This window comes from Protomyctophum parallelum, assembly GCF_964188405.1.
Source record: "Protomyctophum parallelum genome assembly, chromosome: 6".
NCBI lineage: Eukaryota > Metazoa > Chordata > Actinopteri > Myctophiformes > Myctophidae > Protomyctophum > Protomyctophum parallelum.
The window spans coordinates 48,594,112-48,619,583 of record NC_139701.1 but is presented as its reverse complement, the minus strand read 5'-3'; the positions used below and the strand labels follow the sequence as shown (position 1 = coordinate 48,619,583).

General features: G+C 47.6%; 1 protein-coding gene across 1 annotated transcript in view; it reads left to right on the top strand.

The window, feature by feature from the left end:
• The window catches only part of LOC310860064 (PR domain zinc finger protein 5-like), a gene marked incomplete at its 3' end in the record, with an annotated part of 135,220 nt that overhangs the window by 80,390 nt on the left and 29,358 nt on the right, over positions 1–25,472 (top strand). The window contains 1 exon segment of the mRNA XM_083766826.1: positions 1,343–1,436. Coding sequence (XP_083622952.1) covers positions 1,343–1,436 — 94 coding nt within the window.

The window sequence follows — 25,472 nt, the reverse complement described above, 5'->3', positions numbered from 1 at the left end:
TTTAAACTGTCACTCGTGAGTTTGCCCCCCCCCCCCTCCCCCTCTCGCCCTCCTTGTTGATTCAGGTTGAATTCACAACAGACCCCGTGGTCCACAGGCCCGGCCTGGCCCGACAGAACATACCTTTCAACAGAGAGAGAGAGAGAGAGGAGGGGGATGGGGAGGGGGAGGGAGGGGGGGGGGGGGGGGCACACGCGTTCCACATGCGCTCCCTCTGCGTGCATGTGCATCCCTCACGAGCCGGGGTGGCCCGGGAAGGGGGGGGAGATGGTGTAGTCCTATTAGTATTATTTATTGTTTTACTCTAGTTGTAGTATAGCAATACCACCTTACAGAAATGCTCTTAACCCATTCTGACCTGAGATCAGAATGATTCTAAAAAATGTCTTCTATACATCCTGACAGTTTTCTGAAAAAGCTATGTTTCTATGTCAGTCGTTCTTCGATTTTTCAAAAATAGCAGACCTACAAGCTCATAGCGCGCCACTCGGTGGCGCGCTATGAGCTTGTAGGTCTGCTACCGACGTGCGGTACCGACGTGTGGTACCGACTAGTAATAGTGCCTATTTGGCTATAGTTCCAAACATTGCTCCTCCTATGGCTGGAACTATCCCATTGAGATAGAATGAGCACTTCCTCATTCCATTGTTACAGTGGGAGTCAACGCTAATAGTGTCACCACTCTCCTACCAGATTACTCTGGTCTAAACTAAAGCCTGTACCCTGTCAGGGACGGGGTACGGTCTGTGTGGTTTACTGTACGATGAATGAAGGCTGTACAGTAATACTACAGTATGGTGCAACTGTCTCTGTATTAACCCATTCTGACCTGAGATCAGATTCTAAAAATGTCTTCTACATCCTGACAGTTTTCATTCTGACCTGAGATCAGATTCTATAAATGTCTCCTACATCCTGACAGTTTCCCATTCTGACCTGAGAACAGATTCTATAAATGTTCTTCTACATCCTGACAGTTTCCCATTCTGACCTGAGATCAGATTATATAAATGTCTTCTACATCCTGACAGTTTCCCATTCTGACCTGAGATCAGATTCTATAAATGTCTTCTATACATCCTGACAGTTTCCCATTCTGACCTGAGATCAGATTCTATAAATGTCTTCTATACATCCTGACAGTTTTCTGAAAAAGCTATGTTTCTATGTCAGTCGTTCTTTGATTTTTTTCCCCGTCTGTCTCTGTATTAAATCCTGCATCGTGTCTGTCTGTCTGTCTGTCTGTCTGTCTGTCTGTCTGTCTGTCTGTCTGTCTGTCTGTCTGTCTGTCTGTCTGTCTGTCTGTCTGTCTGTCTGTCTGTCTGTCTGTCCGTTCTTCCAGACGCACACGGGGGAGAAGGAGAAGATCTGTCCGTACTGCGGACAGAAGTTCGCCAGCAACGGAACGCTGCGCGTGCACATCCGCAGCCACACAGGTACACACGCACGCACGCACACACACACACACAGACACACAGACACTCACACTCACACTCACACACACACACACACACACACACACGCACACACACACACATCTGCGTGAGGGGTGCCTGGTAATGTTGAAACTAAGCATAATTCTGACTTTTAGAAGGACAGGAAAACGTGTCACTCTGATCGTGATTGGTTCCCATGATCCCATCGTTCTGGGTCCAATCAGAACCAATGCACGCACGCCACACACACACACGTACGCCCGCGAGTGCACACGTGCGCGCACGCACCCGCAACACTGCATGTTCATTAAACTGCCTTTAACTGCAGGGACTTGCATTCCTGCATGTTTCCTTACCAACAGTCTGCTGCAGAGACCTGGCACACACACACACACACACACACACACACACACACACACACACACACACTGCAGCTTTATCCAGCTCCTCTGCACGTTCCCTCCCCTCACTCGCTCGCTTCAACTTTGTCGGCCTCTCTCTCTCTCTGTCTCTCTCTCTCTCTCTGTCTGTCTGTCTGTCTGTCTGTCTGTCTGTCTGTCTGTCTGTCTGTCTGTCTGTCTGTCTGTCTGTCTGTCTGTCTGTCTGTCTGTCTGTCTGTCTGTCTGTCTGTCTGTCTGTCTGTCTGTCTGTCTGTCTGTCTGTCTGTCTGTCTGTCTGTCTGTCTGTCTGTCTGTCTGTCTGTCTGTCTGTCTGTCTGTCTGTCTGTCTGTCTGTCTGTCTCTGTCTCTGTCTGTCTCTCTGTCTCTCTGTCTCTCTGTCTCTCTGTCTCTCTCTCTCTCTCTCTCTCTCTCTCTCTCTCTCTCTCTCTCTCTCTCTCTCTCTCTCTCTCTCTCTCTCTCTCTCTCTCTCTCTCTCTCTCTCTCTCTCTCTCTCTCTCTCTCTCTCTCTCTCTCTCTTCCTCCTCCTCCTCCCCCTCCCCGTGTCAGGGAGATAGAAACCTCACTCCGTCTGGATTTATCCTGCCTGAAAATCCTCTCATCCTAAGTAGCTTCCTTCCAACAATGCCCCCCCTCCCCCGCCCCCACATCTCTCTCTCTCGCCCTGTACCACTCTGGAATGTGGCCGATAGCCCGGATTTGCATATCTGCGTCGTAAAAAAAAAAAAAAAGGTCCTCCGTGTTCATGTAACTCTGTACGCTCTCAAGAGTTACAAATGTACACTCTCAGACTTACACGTCGACAAATGAACCCCTTTTGGTGTTGGCATCATGTCGTGCTTTAGCTTTGAAAAATAGCAGATCTACAAGCTCATAGCACGCCACCGAGTGGCGCGCTACGAGCTTGTAGGTCTGCTATTTTAGAAAAATCAAAGAACGACTGACATAGAAACATAGTTTTTTCAGAAAACTGTCAGGATGTAGTAGAACATTTTTAGAATCTGATCTCAGGTCAGAATGGGTTAAGTGTGCATTGCCGTCAAATACAAGCTGGTGTCTTATTATACTCTCTCTGAGTGAAATTAATCAATTTTGGGGCGGGAACCCCTTTTGGTGTTTTAAACATGTTATACTTTAGCTATTGAAAAATAGCAGATCTACAAGCTCATAGCGCGCCACCGAGTGGCGCGCTAAGAGCTTGTAGATCTGCAATTATTTTTGAAAAATCGTGTAAAATGTGCCTCAGATTTGGAATATATGTTTTTTCAGAACAAACGTTTTTAACTCAAATCTTTGCTTCTGGGAGGAGGGGGTCCCTGGAACAACATATATTCAGATGGGGGTCTCGGAGGCCAATTACAGATCATTTTTGGGGTCCTTGACATGAAATATTGAGTGATATAGGCCTAGAAACATAGCTTTTTCAGAAAACTGTCAGGATGTAGAAGAACATTTTTAGAATCTGATCTCAGGTCAGAATGATTAACTTTGAGTATATCTTCATCGAGGGCCCTCCTGAGTGACAGGAGAGCTACATACTGTATACGTGTATCATAATAAGTGGTGTGGATGTTGTCATCGATGAGGTCATCACAGCGCCGCTAAGTCCCCCCGTGGGTGTTTTTGGGGCACAAGATGGCAAAACATTATCCTCCCGATCGGAGGCCGTCGTCGGGCACAAAGCCACCGCTCTGTCAATGGCTTCCTTTGTGCCGCTTGTGTGTGTGAGCGTGTGCGTGTGTGTGTGTGTGCCTGTCCCTGTGTGTGTGTGTGTTTGTCAGCCAGACACACAGAGGGACAAAGGTGCGTGTGTTTGTGTGCATGCCCGTGTGTGTGCGCGCGTGTGTGTGTGTTTGCCAGACACACAGAGGTGCGTGTGTGAGAGCGTTGCGGCGGTCCGCTCCTATTTATATAGAATAAACAAAAAGAGGGGGGAGGGGGAGGGGGGGGGGGGGGGGGGAGGGGGGCTCAGAGAAAGAAAGGGAAGAAGGAAGAGAGAGAAAAGACCACTCCAAGAAAGCATCCAGCAAGATGACCCTTGACCCCGACTGGCTGTAAATCTCCCCCCCCCCCCCCCCCCCCACAATTCATTCTTTAGCCCCTGGCACTTTTGTTTGTTGCGTGTGTGTGTGTGTGTGTGTGTGTGTGTGTGTGTGTCTCTGTGTGTGTGTCTGTGTGTGTCTGTGTGTGTGTCTCTGTGTGTGTGTCTCTCCTAGTCTGTGTGTGTGTGCGTGCAGTGCACACCAGGGGGTAAAAAGAAGAGATAAAATAGTTTTTTTTTGTGAAAGTGAGAGTCCATCCATCGTTCTGTCACCCCCCCCTTCCCCCCTGCCCCTGTCCCACCCCCCTCTCTCCCCCCCCCAAAAGTAAAACCACAATCCCGACCAAAGGTCATCCATGTTTTTTCCGACAGCGCTGCGGAGTCATGTAGCGGAACGCGCACGGCTCGCGTGCTTCCTAGCTAGCTATAGCATCTCGTGTGTGCATCGGCAGAATCACCTTACTGTTGTTTTCATGTTTTGTTTTCGTACATCGATGCCATATTTCGTGTCGCAGACGTCTCCACCCCGACAGTTCTGTATAAATGATGTTTGCAACGATCGTAGAATGTGGCCGTGAATGAATTGCACTTTTTTTTTAAAGACGGCCGCCTCTCCCTGTCAGCGTTGTCTGAAGGAAAGAGGAGGCTAACTCCCTTCTAAAGGGAGGAGAAAGGAGAGGCTAACTCCCTTCTAAAGGGAGGAGAAAGGAGAGGCTAACTCCCTTCTAAAGGGGAGCAGAAAGGAGAGGCTAACTCCCTTCTAAAGGGGAGGAGAAAGGAGAGGCTAACTCCCTTCTAAAGGGGAGCAGAAAGGAGAGGCTAACTCCCTTCTAAAGGGGAGGAGAAAGGAGAGGCTAACTCCCTTCTAAAGAGAGGAGAAAGGAGAGGCTAACTCCCTTCTAAAGGGAGGAGAAAGGAGAGGCTAACTCCCTTCTATAGGGAGGAGAAAGGAGAGGCTAACTCCTTTCTAAAGGGGAGGAGAAAGGAGAGGCTAACTCCCTTCTAAAGGGGAGGAGAAAGGAGAGGCTAACTCCCTTCTAAAGGGGAGGAGAAAGGAGAGGATAACTCCCGTTCAAAGGGAGGAGAAAGGAGAGGCTAACTCCCGGCTGAAAAGGAGGAGAAAGGAGAGGCTAACTCCCTTCTAAAGGGGAGGAGAAAGGAGAGGCTAACTCCCTTCTAAAGGGAGGAGAAAGGAGAGGCTAACTCCCTTCTAAAGGGGAGGAGAAAGGAGAGGCTAACTCCCTTCTAAAGGGGAGGAGAAAGGAGAGGCTAACTCCCTTCTAAAGGAGAGGAGAAAGGAGAGGCTAACTCCCTTCTAAAGGGGAGGAGAAAGGAGAGGCTAACTCCTTTCTAAAGGGGAGGAGAAAGGAGAGGCTAACTCCCTTCTAAAGGGAGGAGAAAGGAGAGGCTAACTCCCTTCTAAAGGGAGGAGAAAGGAGAGGCTAACTCCCTTCTAAAGGGGAGGAGAAAGGAGAGGCTAACTCCCTTCTAAAGGGGAGGAGAAAGGAGAGGCTAACTCCCTTCTAAAGGGGAGGAGAAAGGAGAGGCTAACTCCCTTCTAAAGGGGAGGAGAAAGGAGAGGCTAACTCCCTTCTAAAGGGAGGAGAAAGGAGAGGCTAACTCCCTTCTAAAGGGAGGAGAAAGGAGAGGCCAACTCCCTTCTAAAGGAGAGGAGAAAGGAGAGGCTAACTCCTTTCTAAAGGGGAGGAGAAAGTAGAGGTTAACTCCTTTCTAAAGGGGAGCAGAAAGCAGACTCCTGGCTGAAGGGGAGGTTCAGACTGTGGCATGTCTCCTGGCTGAAGGGGAGGTTCAGACTGTGGCATGTCTCCTGGCTGAAGGGGAGGTTCAGACTGTGGCATGTCTCCTGGCTGAAGGGGAGGTTCAGACCGTGGCATGTCTCCTGGCTGAAGGGGAGGTTCAGACTGTGGCATGTCTCCTGGCTGAAGGGGAGGTTCAGACCGTGGCATGTCTCCTGGCTGAAGGGGAGGTTCAGACTGTGGCATGTCTCCTGGCTGAAGGGGAGGTTCAGACCGTGGCATGTCGACAGCTCCTCTCCGAACAGGCCAAACACTCCGGCACAGGAACCCGCCAGCGTTGATTATTTACCTGTTAAACACAGAGAGGGGCTTTGTGAGGGGGGTCCTCCCTTAACCCCCCCCCCCCCCCCCCCGACACCCTCACACCCACCCACCCACGGGATCACCCACCCCCCGACACTGTTCACTGTTGAATGCAGAGCCAGGGGGAAAGTGATGAGTAGATTTAAGACAGTGAAGTACACAGTCAGATATAGTGTCAGTTTAACAGCAAATTGCTGATATACAAACCTTATAATATGTGTGTTGTGAGCTCGTACTGCAGATCAACTATCTGTGACTACACTTTACCGTTGGATTTTTTTTTTTTTTTCATTTTTTCATGTCTTATGAAAGCAGGGAATCATAGCTTCACATTGACATGTTGGTTTGTTCAGTTTGACCCAGCAGTTTTAGAGATATGGCTTATAGAGTAATGTCTTGCTGCAGAAAACAGCGAGTTGAGAAAAGAGGCTTGAAAAGGTTCACTTCTGTGGACTCTTAACATTTACACCTAGCTACATGTTTAAGCATTTATTTCATATTTACATGTCTCAGTTTCAGACATGCTCTAGTATGTGAAGAGTCTGCTTGTGCTATTAACTCATTTTGAAAAACAAAAAACAAAAACTCCTCTGGTGAAAAGCTGTAATTTGCACGATGGCAGTCTCTCAGTCAAATCTGGTCACATTTGTGTTTAGATTAAGCATGAGATTAAAGCACCGATTTATATTCATGACGGTTGATGCCCGCCTTGTTGACGGCAAATAAAACAACGTTCATCTGTTGTTTCATCAATCTCTAAGACTGAATTTGTGACCATTCAAACATATTTAAATGGTGTTTTTTGAACAGCTGAACTTATCCGCAATCGTGTCGCGTTTCTCCCAGGCCACATTAGCTGCTTCTATAACTGGGGGATCCCGAGGCGTTCCAAGGCCAGTGTGGAGATCTAATCGCTCCCCATCTGGTCTAAATGTCACAAGTAGCAGGAGGCAGCAGGACATTGGTCTGTTGAAAATGAGCGCTTCCAAACTCTGACGATATAGACAAATAATCACTTGTGTGAAATGTCCTGAGGTAAAGTAGCTCATAACATGTCTACATGTCTCTCTTATGAAACAAACATTTAGCAGATTGAAAGAGGATAATTCGAGCTTTCCGTGCACCGCTGCAATGTTGGCGAGTTTAAACACAGTTTAATTGTAATCGGAGAAGACTTTTCTGTTTGGCTGTACAGTATGGGCTGTCAGGGGCCAGAAATCTGCCCGGATTTCCTCAATCGACGCGTCCCTAATAACTGGTATAAGGAACTGGGACTCGTGGCTGACCCAGACTTGACTGGAGCTCTCGTTGGCCAGGTAGGGGCCTCGAGAGGGGCCCTCAGTAGGGCCTCGAGAGGGGCCCTCAGTGGTTTCCATTATGTCACTTAGCTAACGTTTAAAGCCGTCCAAAAGAGAAGAAAACGCTCTTGTCCAAAACCCTGACGAGAACGCTGATGAGAGCCAAGAGTTCAGAGTGGGCGTTTTCCTCTGACCAGCTCACCTGACATCATAGGGTCAGCCCTGGTGGAAAAAGGAAAGTAAAGTAAAAGTATCAATTCTGCAATGTAGAACAAGTCTAGACTTAAAATACCAAAAGTAAAACTACCTGGTACTCATTATGGAGGATGTCCGGTTTGATTGATTGATTGATTGATTGATTGAAATATTTATTAACAGTTTGTAGAATTACAGTACATTTTAAGCACAAACTCAATACAAAGACTGTTAACTGTGAGTGGACGACCCAATTAAGCATTACACTTGTTTAAAACAGGGTCCACATTGTTCAATTCATCAAAACATTTAGAGACATACAAATAGACACTTCTATGTAGCTAAAGAACAGAACAGGAATTCATCATAAAGGAAGCAAAAAGGGTAAAGGATACATACTGTATACAGTGAGGGGAAAAGGGGGGGGGGATTCAGATTTTACAGAGGCCAGTTTCGAATTGCAGCCATCCGTAGGTGCCCTTTGAGAGCGGTTTTGAAGGAGTCAAGGGATTCACATGTCTTAATGTCCCATTTCACAAATGCTCAAATAATAATCTTTTGAAAATAGCAGACCTACAATCTCACATTGTGGAGCTCGTACGTATGTATGTTTCGTTAGCCTGGCTAATAAGCCAGACCGAATCAGCCGTTGGCACAACAAAAAGAAAATAGCACACGACAGTGTGATTTGAGTCTGCCTTATTTTTTAGCCAGGCTAATGTTTTGTAAAAGCCTAATAATCAAAACCTATAAAAAGTAATTAGTAACGAAAGTTTTCAAATCGTTGTAGTGGCGTAAAAGTATTTAGATCCGAGATGTAGTGGACTATAAGTAAAAGTACTGGAAATTGCAATTACTCAAGTAACGTATGAATAACTCAAAAGTACAGTATTTAAGTAAATGCACTACTTTCCACTAGTGACCTCTGCCCAGCTCCATCGTAGCTCACCTTACATCATACGGTAGGTCAGTGTGCCAGGTTTTATTACATCATAGGTCAGTGTGTCCACTAGCTAAAGAGCCCCTAAAATAGCTGATCTACAAGCTCTCAAACGCGTCGCGTTTTTACATCATAGGTCAGTGTGCGAGGGTTTTTTTACATCAGTGTGCGAGGGGGTTTTTACATCATAGGTCAGTGTGTCCACCAGTGTTGTTTTCGTCGACTAAAACTAAGGCGAAAAATGTTCGTCGACTACCTTTTTTCACTGACTAAAACAAAATAAAAACGAATCTATGATGACTAAAACTAAGACTAAATATACTGACAATTCCGTCAACAAATAAAAACTAGACTAAAATGTTAGGAAGGGACTAGTGGACAAGAGATCCAGTTTTATGCTGGGTTGCATGCTGAAAATAGCAGATCTACAATCTCACAAGATTGTAGATCTGCTATTTTCAGCATGCAACCAAAGTGTAAAATATGTCATTACAACGACATAAAGGCCTGTCAAAACACATCTTAGTCGACTAAATCAACTGTAGATTTAGTCGACTAAAATCGTATGACATTTAGTCGACTAAAACTAGACTAAACATTAGAACATTCCAGGTGACTAAAATGTGACTAAAACGAAGTGAAAACTATTGAAGAGACTATGACTAAAACTAAAACTAAGAAATTTGCTGCCAAAAACAACACTGGTGTCCACTAGCTAAAGAGTGCTGTGTTGAGCTCCGAAAATAGCTGATCTACAAGCTCTCAACGTGTCGCATTTTTACACCATAGGTCAGTGTGCGAGGGTTTTTTTACACCATAGGTCAGTGTGCGAGGGGGTTTTCCTGAGTGTGACGATGAGCTAAACGGCCTCAAACCCAAAGCACCGTTGTACCACGCCAAGGGAAACGTTTACATACCCCGCTATCATTACCGGAATCATGGCATCTTAACGCGCCATGATTGGAACCTCACAAATGATCAGTGTTCCAGAATGTTCCGTCCCCCCCCGGCCGCAAGAAACACAGTCCTCGTGTTCTGTTGACTTTAGCTTTGGAAATCCTATTTCCTCAGAGGTTCTCTGGACTTCTCCTTGTCATGTAACGGGTTCAGGAACCTTTGAACAGGTTGCCATGCGTTTCAGTTTGATTTAGCTGGGGAGAGAGGAGAACTAAGAAACCTCCCTTAAGAGTACGCTAGAAGTGCACAGAGATGCCGGTGTCTATTCAAGTTATTTCGGGAAGGTTCGTAAAGCCCTTTAACCACATGAAGCATTTTCGTTTTCATGTTATATGTATGTTTTTTCACTTAGCACCTGACCAAATTTTGGGTGTTGGTGTGCATGTCTCTCCTCCCCTTATATTGAACCCTAGTCTAACCCGTGTAATAGTATGCTCTGAAGAACAGCCACTGCTGGAATGCCTGCATTGTAAATTGAGCGACGGGGTGAATAGACACTATACCACATATCTGAGGCCAAATTAAATGGCTTTCTGCCTTTGTGCACCTGAGATCTTGCACCTTTCAGTAGTTTTAGTTTGAGAGATTACAGTTCTAAGCACTTTTTTACATACTGTAGGTTACTTGACCCCGGCCTAGACTGTATAGCTGTTGTATGGGGTTTTGAACGCACAATGAATTTCACGTGCCTTTTACTCTGCAACTGGTATTGCTGACAATACAGTTGAACCTTGAACAGGTACCGTCACTAAGACAGGCAGTAATCCTGGTCTCTATACTGCCTCCCCCTGGCCAGCCGGGGATGGAAGGGAAAGGAACTGGCTACTATACTATCGACTAAAACTAAGACGAAAAATGTTCGTCGACTACCTTTTTCCACTGACAAAAACGAATGGAAACTAAATGAAAACTAAGCTATGATGACTAAAACTAAGACTAAATACACTGACAATTTCGTCGACAAATAAAAACTAGACTAAATGTTAGGAAGGGACTAGTGGACAAGAGATCCACTATAAGTCATTTTACTCTCGCTATTTTCAGCAAGTGTAAAAACATTATGACGGCATCAAGGCCCATCAAGGCCGACTAAATCACCTGTAGATTTAGTCGACTAAAATCTTATGACATTTAGTCGACTAAAACTAGACTGACACTAAGACATTTCCAGGTGACTAAAATGTGACTAAAACTAAATGAAGTTTCAGTCCAAAGACTATGACTAAACTAAAATCGAAATTTGCTGCCAAAACACTGGATGGAGTGTCCAAGCGTTCTGCGAGTTCGTATCTATGGCGGGGATGTGCGACGCGTGACGCGGGGATGTGCGTGACGCGGGGATGTGCGTGACGCGCGTCGCGTCGCCTCAACACTCACGTGAGTCAAAGACGGAGAACGCTTTGAGGAAAGCGGTGTTTATGGAATCCTATACCCTGGCGTGCCCTCGGGGGACGTATAACGCAACAAAGGTCAAGTGTAAAAAAGTTGTCGGGCGTTTTCTTTTCTTACGGCTCGATCAAAGGCGACGTCTTATCGGGGGACCCACAGATCGCTATCGCTTTACCTCCACCTCAACCTCCCCCCTGTCCCCTCGGCAGAGAGAGGGGGGAGAGAGAGAGAGGGCCAGTGGAGGGCGGCCGCTCGCTGTCTGGGTCTGGGGTTCTGGACCGGACCGGGAGGGAGGGAGGGAGGAAGCCGGGAATTAATTTGTGACGGACAGCGCTAATGTCTTTCAGGCCGGAGCCCCGGAGCTACAAAGCATTCTCCATAACACCAGCGCTGTGCGGCGAACGAGCCCGGCGACAAGCCCCGACCATCTGCTAACCAGACACACAAGGCGCGTGCACGCGCACAGAGTCGCACGCACACACGCACGCTTGCACTCACACACACACACGCACTACACTTACACTACAATACACGAGGGGTGCCAAACGGATCGATTAGCAGACAAGGAGTGTGAGGGCCGCACCAGGGGGTGGAGAGGGGGGGGGGGGGGGGGTGGACCCTGAGGTCACAGAGATGGTGTACTGTTACAGCACATGCTACATCAGTTACCATCTCCCGCATGCACGCACGCACACACACACAGACACACGCGCGCACACAAAGCTCAGGCACCACCACCACCACCACCCCGGATAATCCCCAAACAATCTGCTTCAATCTGTGCAATAAGTGGAGCTGGGGGTCTCCGGTTACAGTCTTATAATGCTCACCAGGACGGACACGAAGCCTCTCTCTCCATCTCTGGGCTCTGAATAATGGACACGTTCTCTCCTCCTCTCTGGGAATCTGGGAATGTGTTTCTATTTTTAAGTCCCTAAAAAAAAAAAAGTGGCATTTCGTTTCATTTTTCTATTTACCCCCCCCCCCCCCCCCCGTTGCTCGTGAGAGTCGAGCGTCTCTTATAAGCTTTTAGGAGCTTACTACTAATCAGTGTTGTTTTTGGCATCAAAGGTTTCTATTTTAGTTTTTAGTCTTTGTCTTTTGAATAGTTTTCATTTAGTTTTAGTCACACTTTAGTCACCCGGAATGTCTTATTGTTAGTCTAGTTTTAGTCGACTTAAATGTCATCAGATTTTTGTCGACTAAATCTACAGGTGATTTAGTCGACTAAAATGTATTTTGGCGGGCCTTGATGCCGTCGTAATGACTGTTTTTACACTGCGACGCGTTGTGAGCTTGTAGATCGGCTATTTTCAGCATGCAACCAAAAGTGTAAAATGACTTATACTGGATCTCTTGTCCACTAGTACCTGTCAGTATATTTAGTCTTAGTTTTAGTCACCGTAGCTTAAGTTTTCATTTAGTTTCCATTTTCTTTTTGTCAGTGAAAATAGGTAGTCGACGAACATCTTTCGTCTTAGTTTTAGTCGACGAAAACAACACTGTCTCGTATAAGGTTTTAGGAGGTTATTATTACTATTACTACTGCTGTCTGTCGGCTGTTTGCGTCTTAAAGTTGTGTCACATTCTGGCGCTTGCGTCACGAACCCCCCATTGTCACCCCCTGAGTACACTAAGGGCCTAGTGTCCTCGGGTAAAGTGGTGTGCAGTGCACTAAGTGTATAGCCTTTAGTGCAGGGGGGTTCCCAAACTGTGGTGCGTGTGCACCCCTTGTGTTGCGTGAACGCTCTCTAGGGCAGTGGTTCCCAAACCTTTTCATGTCAAGGACCCCCAAATTGACACCACTTAGCCCGTGGACCCCCATTTGAAAAGATATGCCAGAGACCCCCATAAGAGAAGATCTTTACGGCTCTAGCAGTGATTCTCAACCCGTATAATTTCAAGGACTCCCAGTTTGACATGCATTAGTCTACGGGCCACCATTTAATGGCATTTCTATCTCTGAGACCCCCAATTTATATTGTAAAATCAATGATAATTTAACTCTGAGAGTATACAAATGGAACCCATTTGTACACTCTCAGAGTCACAGACCCATAAGGGTCCATTTGGTTCCATTTGTGCACTCAGAGTTCCAGACCCATAAGGGTCCATTTGGTTCCAAACTATCATTTAGCTGGGGACCCCCTGGAACTCCCTCAGGTGTGTGTGTGTGTGTGTGTGTGTGTGTATGGGTGTGCGTGTGTGCGTCAATTTAACAAAGGTGCAGACGATCAGAAATCAGCAGAGAGTGATCGACGTTTGCGCCTCTATGCTGTATTGAAGTGGACTCGGACCCAGACTACTCTATGCCGTATTGAAGTGGACTCGGACCCACACTACTCTATGCCGTATTGAAGTGGACTCGGACCCACACTACTCTATGCCGTATTGAAGTGGACTCGGACCCAGACTACTCTATGCCGTATTGAAGTGGACTCGGACCCAGACTACTCTATACCGTATTGAAGTGGACTAGGACCCAGACTACTCTATGCCGTATTGAAGTGGACTCGGACCCAGACTACTCTATGCCGTATTGAAGTGGACTCGGACCCAGACTACTCTATGCCGTATTGAAGTGGACTCGGACCCAGACTACTCTATGCTGTATTGAAGTGGACTCGGACCCAGACTACTCTATGCCGTATTGAAGTGGACTCGGACCCAGACTACTCTATGCTGTATTGAAGTGGACTCGGACCCAGACTACTCTATGCCGTATTGAAGTGGACTCGGACCCAGACTACTCTATGCCGTATTGAAGTGGACTCGGACCCAGACTACTCTATACCGTATTGAAGTGGACTCGGACCCAGACTACTCTATGCCGTATTGAAGTGGACTCGGACCCAGACTACTCTATGCCGTATTGAAGTGGACTCGGACCCAGACTACTCTATGCCGTATTGAAGTGGACTCGGACCCAGACTACTCTATGCCGTATTGAAGTGGACTCGGACCCAGACTACTCTATGCCGTATTGAAGTGGACTCGGACCCAGACTACTCTATGCCGTATTGAAGTGGACTCGGACCCAGACTACTCTATGCCGTATTGAAGTGGACTCGGACCCAGACTACTCTATGCCGTATTGAAGTGGACTCGGACCCAGACTACTCTATGCCGTATTGAAGTGGACTCGGACCCAGACTACTCTATGCCGTATTGAAGTGGACTCGGACCCAGACTACTCTATACCGTATTGAAGTGGACTCGGACCCAGACTACTCTATGCCGTATTGAAGTGGACTCGGACCCAGACTACTCTATGCCGTATTGAAGTGAACTCGGACCCAGACTACTCTATGCCGTATTGAAGTGGACTCGGACCCAGACTACTCTATGCCGTATTGAAGTGGACTAGGACCCAGACTACTCTATGCCGTATTGAAGTGGACTAGGACCCAGACTACTCTATGCCGTATTGAAGTGGACTCGGACCCAGACTACTCTATACCGTATTGAAGTGGACTCGGACCCAGACTACTCTATGCCGTATTGAAGTGGACTCGGACCCAGACTACTCTATGCCGTATTGAAGTGGACTAGGACCCAGACTACTCTATGCCGTATTGAAGTGGACTCGGACCCAGACTACTCTATGCCGTATTGAAGTGGACTAGGACCCAGACTACTCTATGCCGTATTGAAGTGGACTAGGACCCAGACTACTCTATGCCGTATTGAAGTGGACTCGGACCCAGACTACTCTATACCGTATTGAAGTGGACTCGGACCCAGACTACTCTATGCCGTATTGAAGTGGACTCGGACCCAGACTACTCTATGCCGTATTGAAGTGGACTAGGACCCAGACTACTCTATGCCGTATTGAAGTGGACTCGGACCCAGACTACTCTATGCCGTATTGAAGTGGACTAGGACCCAGACTACTCTATGCCGTATTGAAGTGGACTAGGACCCAGACTACTCTATGCCGTATTGAAGTGGACTCGGACCCAGAATACTCTATGCCGTATTGAAGTGGACTCAGACCCAGACTACTCTATGCCGTATTGAAGTGGACTCGGACCCAGACTACTCTATGCCGCATTGAAGTGGACTAGGACCCAGACTACTCTATGCCGTATTGAAGTGGACTCGGACCCAGACTACTCTATGCCGTATTGAAGTGGACTAGGACCCAGACTACTCTATGCCGTATTGAAGTGGACTCGGACCCAGACTACTCTATGCCGTATTGAAGTGGACTAGGACCCAGACTACTCTATGCCGTATTGAAGTGGACTCGGACCCAGACTACTCTATGCCGTATTGAAGTGGACTCGGACCCAGACTACTCTATGCCGTATTGAAGTGGACTCGGACCCAGACTACTCTATGCCGTATTGAAGTGGACTCGGACCCAGACTACTCTATGCCGTATTGAAGTGGACTCGGACCCAGACTACTCTATGCCGTATTGAAGTGGACTCGGACCCAGACTACTCTATGCCGTATTGAAGTGGACTAGGACCCAGACTACTCTATGCCGTATTGAAGTGGACTCGGACCCAGACTACTCTATGCCGTATTGAAGTGGACTCAGACCCAGACTACTCTATGCCGTATTGAAGTGGACTCGGACCCAGACTACTCTATGCCGTATTGAAGTGGACTCGGACCCAGACTACTCTATGCCGTATTGAAGTGGACTCGGACCCAGACTACTCTATGCCGTATTGAAGTGGACTCGGACCCAGACTACTCTATGCCGTATTGAAGTGGACTAGGACCCAGACTACTCTATGCCGTATTGAAGTGGACTAGGACCCAGACTACTCTATGCCGTATTGAAGTGGACTCGGACCCAGACTACTCTATGCCGTATTGAAGTGGACTAGGACCCAGACTACTCTATGCCGTATTGAAGTGGACTCGGACCCAGACTACTCTATGCCATATTGAAGTGGACTAGGACCCAGACTACTCTATGCCGTATTGAAGTGGACTCGGACCCAGACTACTCTATGCCGTATTGAAGTGGACTCGGACCCAGACTACTCTATGCCGTATTGAAGTGGACTAGGACCCAGACTACTCTATGCCGTATTGAAGTGGACTCGGACCCAGACTACTCTATGCCGTATTGAAGTGGACTCGGACCCAGACTACTCTATGCCGTATTGAAGTGGAATCTGACCCAGACTACTCTATGCCGTATTGAAGTGGACTAGGACCCAGACTACTCTATGCCGTATTGAAGTGGACTAGGACCCAGACTACTCTATGCCGTATTGAAGTGGACTAGGACCCAGACTACTCTATGCCGTATTGAAGTGGACTAGGACCCAGACTACTCTATGCCATATTGAAGTGGACTAGGACCCAGACTACTCTATGCCGTATTGAAGTGGACTCGGACCCAGACTACTCTATGCCGTATTGAAGTGGACTAGGACCCAGACTACTCTATGCCGTATTGAAGTGGACTCGGACCCAGACTACTCTATGCCGTATTGAAGTGGACTCGGACCCAGACTACTCTATGCCGTATTGAAGTGGACTAGGACCCAGACTACTCTATGCCGTATTGAAGTGGACTCGGACCCAGACTACTCTATGCCGTATTGAAGTGGACTCGGACCCAGACTACTCTATGCCGTATTGAAGTGGACTCGGACCCAGACTACTCTATGCCGTATTGAAGTGGACTCGGACCCAGACTACTCTATGCCGTATTGAAGTGGACTCGGACCCAGACTACTCTATGCTGTATTGAAGTGGACTCGGACCCAGACTACTCTATGCCGTATTGAAGTGGACTAGGACCCAGACTACTCTATGCCGTATTGAAGTGGACTAGGACCCAGACTACTCTATGCCGTATTGAAGTGGACTCGGACCCAGACTACTCTATGCGTATTGAAGTGGACTAGGACCCAGACTACTCTATGCCATATTGAATTGGACTAGGACCCAGACTACTCTATGCCGTATTGAAGTGGACTCGGACCCAGACTACTCTATGCCGTATTGAAGTGGACTCGGACCCAGACTACTCTATGCCGTATTGAAGTGGACTCGGACCCAGACTACTCTATGCCGTATTGAAGTGGACTCGGACCCAGACTACTCTATGCCGTATTGAAGTGGACTCGGACCCAGACTTTTTTTTCTCCCTGGAAATAAAAACGTCTGGGTTTCCGAGGCTACCCCAAGGCTAGAGCAGGGGTGGGCAACTGGCGGCCCGGGGGCCACACGCGGCCCCCACCTTCACTTAATGTGGCCCTCAGGTTAATATCAGAATACTGATATAATGTTGGTTTCAGCATGTTTACAATTCCACAACATGCAAAACATGACCTGCTGTAATTACTTCAGTCTAAATTAGTAGCTCAATGCTCAACACACGTATAATTAAAGGCATTTGAAATGTTAATTTTCAGGATTCAAACTCAAAAATAGAAAGGAATAATTAAAGATTTAAATTCGAATATAGCAAATAATTGCCGATCTACAAGCACAAAACGTGTCGCAGCGCGACGCGTTTTGAGCTTGTAGATCGGCTATTTTTGCTACGACAGTAATATGTGGCCCTCTGGAGTGAGTGTGGAAATATAGTGGCCCTCTCCATCGTCAAAGAGGCTATAGCGGCCCGCTGAACCCGACACGGCGCAACGCAACGCATCGCATGCTACACATGAGACCTAACATTCTCCCTCTTCTGTCTCCAAACACATCTGGGCGTCAGATTTTCCTGTTTGTCAACAAAAGGCCTCTCTCCCAGAGGCTGAAGCTGAGCAGGAGGCAGGCGTGGGGGATTTCTCCCCTCTGCACATGTTGCTGTATAATGTGTAATGTAGGCTCTTTTCTTGTCTCGCGTAGATGTCACGCTATAACCCCCGGAGAGGAGAAGGCCGCGTGGTCGACACGTTTCTCCGGAGTTGTCTTTGGATTTGGAATAAAGCACTCGACTCTGGAGAGCCCTCTGGTGTGGGGGCGGGGCTGCTGGTGAAATGCACTGTGTCTGTGAAGAGCTAGACAGCGTTATATTAAAGGGGGGAGGGGGGGGCTGTCTGGAGACAGTAGCCAATAACATCACAGGGGAAAAAAGGTTATTTTTGACCTGAATTCAGCTTGAATAAGGCCATCGGTCGGTGCCCCGAAGTTGTGTGTGTGTGTGTTTTTTGTTTATTTATAAATGAACATCGTACTTGATCACACTATACATTGTAACACAAACGCATCAGAATTATAGCAGATCTACAAGCTCTCTTTATTTGAACCCTTTAGTGACAGTTTTGCAACATAGTATGAGGTTTTTCCACCCGACAGAGAGGATGAATACGACGTTCCACAATCTGTGTCACATCCTGCACCGCGGTGTGTCGATCCTGGACTGGATTGGATTGGATTGGATTTTTAACCCATTTTGGGGCGGAAACCCCTTTTGGTGTTATAGCGTTATGTTATGCTTTATAGCTATTGAAAAATAACAGATCTGCAAGCTCATAGCGCGCCACCACGAGCTTGTAGGTCTGCTATTTTTTGAAAAATCGAAGAACGACTGACATGGAAACACGGCTTTTTCAGAAGACATTTCTAGAATCTGATCTCGGGTCAAAATGGGTTAATATGTTTGAACTCAGACCTAATAATATTCATCACCTCCGAGTCTATAGTCTCTGGACAGATCCTCTTTGATTTAATAACCATCTTTGCATGTTTTTTTTTCGTTTTCTTTTTCTATCTGAATCCCAGGGAAACACAGCTAATTAACCTTATTATCTACAAGGGCCTAAACATCTCCCCCATCAATAAAAACCACTCGCTTTCCTGTTCGACAATTAGCCGCTGAAGACCCATTACGCTGCCGCGACTTCTGCAGAGCAGGATGGGAGATTAGATTGCAATGCACGCACGCGCACACACACACACACACACACACACACACACACACACACACACACACACGCGCACACACACACACTGCTGTCTCTCTTTTTAAAGGTTTTTTTTATGAAGTCACTATTGCGTGGACAGTAGTCCCCTGGGAGCTGTTCTATTTACAGAGGATCTTTAATTCAGAGCAGAGTCAGACGATGTCCAAAATAAGGGGAAAAAAAACCCTCCCTTTATTCCTGATCCCAGAAATGACGAGAGATCCACTGCAACCCTTATATTTACGTCCGATCCACTGGCTCTTTTCCTGATTTTTTTTTTCCCCATTTTATTGGTCCGTCATTACCAATGAGACATATTTAACCCATTTAGGCCTGACATCGAAATTTAAAAAAATTATTTTTTTTTGTTTCTATATCGGTGGTTCTCAATATTTCATATCAAGGACCCCCAAAAATATATGAAATTGGCCGCTGACCCCCCATCTGAAAATGTCTTGTTTCAGGGACCCCCTCCTCCCAGAAACAAAGATTTGAGTTAAAAACGTTCGCTCTGAAAGAGTATATATTCAAAGCTTTGCACCACATGGTCATGATTTTTCAAAAATAGCAGACCTACAAGCTCGTAGCGCGCCACTCGGTGGCGCGCTATGAGCTTGTAGATCTGCTATTTTTCAATAGCTAAATTATAACATAATGTATAAAACAGCAAAAGGGTTTCCCAGCCCAAAATGGGTTAACAATAGATTGATAGCGGCTAGTCGAAAACCACGGCACGGAGCTGGAATGGACGCTCCACTCTGCCAACAGTCAGTCTTTCATACTGTATGTCCTCATATGTCCCGGCCAGTAAAAAACTGTACAATAGATTTCTTTGTGGATTTTGAAGAGGCTGAGCAACGTTTCACTCTCACGGTGTAAAACAAAAAAACAACCCCGAAGCCCCATTTTGAGCCGGAGGCCGATTCTACAAATGTGACCAAATTTGACTGAGAGACTGCCATTGGATTTTATTTTATTTTTTTATTTATTTTTTTATCAAGTAATCAAGTTTTATCAAGTCTTGCAGAGAAACAGCGAGTTGAGAAAAGAGGCTTGAAAAAGGTTCACTTCTGTGGTCTCTTAGCATTAACACCTAGCTACATGTTTAACCCATTCTGACCGGGAACCCATTTTGGTGTTAGCATCATGTTATGCTTTAGCTATTTAAAAATAGCAGATCTACAAGCTCATAGCTACGAGCTTGTAGGTCTGCTATTTTTGAAAAATCGAAGAGCGACTGACATTTTTAGAATCTGATCTCAGGTCAGAATGGGTTAATCGGACCTGTGTGTGTGTGTGTCCAGTGGAAACCTCGTATGAATCTGATCTCAGGTCAGAATGGGTTGACTCACTTTGGGAAAAAAAATGTTTATCTGACTCTGGTGAAAAGCTGGAATGTGCGCGATGGCAGTCTCTCAGTCAAATCTGGTCACAATTGCCTTCTAAATATCTGAAAAACCCATGTTTCCATGTCGGTGGTTCTCAAACATTTTCATGTCAAGGACCCCCAAAGATATATGTACTTGGCCGCCGACCCCCCATCTGAAAACATGTTGTTCCAGGGACCCCCCCCCCAGATGCAAAGATTTGAGTTAGAAATTTTTGCTGCAGTGAAAGAATATATATTCAAAGATTTGCGAGAATTTTTTTACGATTATTCAGAAAATAGTAGATGTATACAAGCTCGTAGCGCGCTACTCGGGGCCAACCTATGAGCTTGTAGATCTGCTGTTTTCCAATACATAAAACAAGCATAATGCTTATGACACCAAAAGTTTTGAAAAACGTATGTTTCTATATCGGAGATGCTCAGTCACACCTTTCCATGTCAAGAACCCCCAGAATGTGCCCAGCCTATACAGTATGTATTTACAGCATGTACAGTATGTATTTACAGCCTGTACAGTATGTATTTACAGCCTATACAGTATGTATTTGGGCAGCAGTGGCTGATTTAGAACCATAAGCAGTGGTTCCCTATAGCCTGAGCTAACGTGTTAGGTTTCTGGTCTAGAGGGGCGGGTCGCGGCTCAGATTTGCGCACGCCCTGATTGGATCTCATCGATCTGTCTGCCGGAAGGGTTGACTCCCACTATTAGACCACTTTTAGACATACTCTCTCCCCGTGCCTTCGGCCTGGTGGAGACAATAAAACATACTCTCTCCCCATGCCTTCGGCCTGGTGGAGACAATAAAACATACTCTCTCCCCATGCCTTCGGCCTGGCGGAGACAATAAAACATACTCTCTCCCCATGCCTTCGGCCTGGCGGAGACAATAAAACATACTCTCTCCCCATGCCTTCGGCCTGGCGGAGACAACAAAACATACTCTCTCCCCATGCCTTCGGCCTGGCGGAGACAATAAAACATACTCTCTCCCCGTGCCTTCGGCCTGGCGGAGACAATAAAACATACTCTCTCCCCATGCCTTCGGCCTGGTGGAGACAACAAAACATACTCTCTCCCCCATGCCTTCGGCCTGGTGGAGACAATAAAACATACTCTCTCCCCATGCCTTCGTGGTGGAGACAAACATACTCTCTCCCCATGCCTTCGGCCTGGCGGAGACAATAAAACATACTCTCTCCCCATGCCTTCATGGTGGAGACAAACATACTCTCTCCCCATGCCTTCGGCCTGGTGGAGACAAACATACTCTCTCCCCATGCCTTCGGCCTGGCGGAGACAATAAAACATACTCTCTCCCCATGCCTTCGGCCTGGTGGAGACAAACATACTCTCTCCCCATGCCTTCGGCCTGGCGGAGACAATAAAACATACTCTCTCCCCATGCCTTCGGCCTGGCGGAGACAATAAAACATACTCTCTCCCCATGCCTTCATGGTGGAGACAATAAAACATACTCTCTCCCCGTGCCTTCGGCCTGGTGGAGACAATAAAACATACTCTCTCCCCATGCCTTCGGCCTGGCGGAGACAACAAAACATACTCTCTCCCCATGCCTTCGGCCTGGCGGAGACAATAAAACATACTCTCTCCCCGTGCCTTCGGCCTGGCGGAGACAATAAAACATACTCTCTCCCCATGCCTTCGGCCTGGTGGAGACAACAAAACATACTCTCTCCCCCATGCCTTCGGCCTGGTGGAGACAATAAAACATACTCTCTCCCCATGCCTTCATGGTGGAGACAAACATACTCTCTCCCCATGCCTTCATGGTGGAGACAAACATACTCTCTCCCCATGCCTTCGGCCTGGTGGAGACAAACATACTCTCTCCCCATGCCTTCGGCCTGGCGGAGACAATAAAACATACTCTCTCCCCATGCCTTCGGCCTGGTGGAGACAAACATACTCTCTCCCCATGCCTTCGGCCTGGTGGAGACAATAAAACATACTCTCTCCCCATGCCTTCGGCCTGGTGGAGACAATAAAACATACTCTCTCCCCGTGCCTTCGGCCTGGCGGAGACAACAAAACATACTCTCTCCCCATGCCTTCGGCCTGGTGGAGACAACAAAACATACTCTCTCCCCGTGCCTTCGGCCTGGCGGAGACAATAAAACATACTCTCCCCCCGTGCCTTCGGCCTGGTGGAGACAATAAAACATACTCTCTCCCCAAGCCTTCGGCCTGGTGGAGACAATAAAACATACTCTCTCCCCCATGCCTTCGGCCTGGCGGAGACAATAAAACATACTCTCTCCCCATGCCTTCGGCCTGGCGGAGACAATAAAACATACTCTCTCCCCCATGCCTTCGGCCTGGCGGAGACAATAAAACATACTCTCTCCCCCATGCCTTCGGCCTGGCGGAGACAATAAAACATACTCTCTCCCCATGCCTTCAGCCTGGCGGAGACAATAAAACATACTCTCTCCCCCATGCCTTCGGCCTGGTGGAGACAATAAAACATACTCTCTCCCCATGCCTTCGGCCTGGCGGAGACAATAAAACATACTCTCTCCCCATGCCTTCGGCCTGGTGGAGACAATAAAACATACTCTCTCCCCCATGCCTTCGGCCTGGCGGAGACAATAAAACATCCTCTCTCCCCCATGCCTTCGGCCTGGCGGAGACAATAAAACATACTCTCTCCCCATGCCTTCGGCCTGGCGGAGACAATAAAACATACTCTCTCCCCATGCCTTCGGCCTGGTGGAGACAATAAAACATACTCTCTCCCCATGCCTTCGGCCTGGCGGAGACAATAAAACATACTCTCTCCCCATGCCTTCGGCCTGGTAGAGACAATAAAACATACTCTCTCCCCATGCCTTCGGCCTGGCGGAGACAACAAAACATACTCTCTCCCCATGCCTTCGGCCTGGCGGAGACAACTAAACATACTCTCTCCCCGTGCCTTCGGCCTGGCGGAGACAATAAAACATACTCTCTCCCCATGCCTTCGGCCTGGTGGAGACAAACATACACTCTCCCCATGCCTTCGGCCTGGTGGAGACAAACATACTCTCTCCCCATGCCTTCGGCCTGGCGGAGACAATAAAACATACTCTCTCCCCATGCCTTCGGCCTGGCGGAGACAATAAAACATACTCTCTCCCCGTGCCTTCGGCCTGGCGGAGACAATAAAACATACTCTCTCCCCATGCCTTCGGCCTGGTGGAGACAATAAAACATACTCTCTCCCCGTGCCTTCGGCCTGGCGGAGACAATAAAACATACTCTCTCCCCATGCCTTCGGCCTGGTGGAGACAATAAAACATACTCTCTCCCCGTGCCTTCGGCCTGGCGGAGACAATAAAACATACTCTCTCCCCATGCCTTCGGCCTGGCGGAGACAATAAAACATACTCTCTCCCCATGCCTTCGGCCTGGCGGAGACAATAAAACATACTCTCTCCCCGTGCCTTCGGCCTGGCGGAGACAATAAAACATACTCTCTCCCCGTGCCTTCGGCCTGGTGGAGACAATAACACAGATTCTCTCCCGGGTCCCAACGGGTTAAATGGACGCTGAGTGTTGTATCAGAGAACCTGGCGGTTCCTTTCTGTAGATCCGTAATCAAGCCCCTCCGTATCGGGCCTGTGGATCGGGTCCCGGCCCGGGCTCCGTAAACAGATCCACGTGTTGGCGGCCCCCCGTTTGACTGACAGCCTGTCACTTCCTCTTTGCGGACGGCTACAGCGAGGCCTCCGATAGGATCTCTGCCCCGCTCCGCTTCGCCTCTTTGATCACGCCGCGGTTGGATATATAACGGCACGCTGCGGCCCCATAGGCCCTCTGATCTGATAGCGCACGCCATGTGGGCCAATGGGCAGCCCACATAGCACGCTATGTCGGACCGACCACAGGGGACAGAGGGAGAGAGAGAGGGAGGGAGGGAGGAGGAGGGGGGAGAGAGAGAGAGAGGGGGGGGGGGGGGACCTGAGGCTACAGGGCTGGCTGTACGTACAGTCATCGTTCAGAACAGTGAGTTGTGTACTGTACATCCAGTTGGTTGCTGGTGCGGGACACAAAGGACAAGTTTAACCCCTTTTGGGGGTGGGAACCCCTTTTGCTGTCAGCATTATGCTATGCTTTAGCTATTGAAAAATAGCAGACCTACAAGCTCATAGCGCGCCACCGAGTGTCGCGCTATGAGCTTGTAGATCTGCTATTTTTGAAAAATCGAAGAACGACTGACATAGAAACATAACTTTTTCAGAAAACTGTCATTTTCAAACAGACATTTTTAGAATCTGATCTCGGGTCAGAATGGGTTAAAAGTCGGCACAACAGCGTTGCTCCTCATTCAGTGTTTTTCCTTAACACAGTCACTGAGTGTGACACCTGCAATGATCCCTGTGGGTCGGCGGTTCGAATCCCGGCTCCTCCTCCTCCTGTCCACATGTCCACAAAGTGTCCTTGGGCAAGAGACACTGAACCCTACGTTGCCTCCAATGAGTCGGGTCGGTGTGAGCTCGCCACTGTCGGTGTGTGAATGTGGGAAGTGAGGACGCTGGCGTTGACTGTTCGCCGCTTCACCTCCCAATGTATGAATGAATGAACCTTCACCTCCCAATGTATGAATGAAGGAACCTTCACCTCCCAATGTATGAATGAATGAACCTTCACCTCCCAATGTATGAATGAATGAACCTTCACCTCCCAATGTATGAATGAATGAACCTTCACCTCCCAATGTATGAATGAATGAACCTTCACCTCCCAATGTATGAATGAATGAACCGTTGTAAAGCGCTTTGAAAAGCGCTGTAAAAATGCAATGCATCACTGCCATCGACGAGACATCTCATCGTTTAAGGGTTTTCATTGATTCTCTTTCCAAGATTGCGTTTTTTGGTCAAAACTAACTTTATTCGACAGCCCATTATAACGAACGAACCGATGATTACGGTTACAACATGTATTTACCGGGCGTAACGGTATAGTGATTGGTGTTAACCCATTCTGACCTGAGATCAGATTCATACGAGGTTTCCGCCGGACACACGCTGGTCTGACGAACCCATTCTGACCTGAGATCAGATTCTAAAAATGTCAGTCGTTCTTCGATTTTTTTCAAAAATAGCAGACCTACAAGCTCGTACCCAAAATAGCAGATCTACAAGCTCATATCGCGCCACCGAGTGGCGCGATATGAGCTTGTAGATCTGCTATTTTTCAATAGCTAAAGCATAACATGATGCCGACACCAAAATGGGTGCCCGGTCAGAATGGGTTAATTTGTACCTCCAGGTAGTGATTGGTGTTCATTTGTACCTCCAGGTAGTGATTGGTGTTCATTTGTACCTCCAGGTAGTGATTGGTGTTCATTTGTACCTCCAGGTAGTGATTGGTGTTCATTTGTACCTCCAGGTAGTGATTGGTGTTCATTTGTAC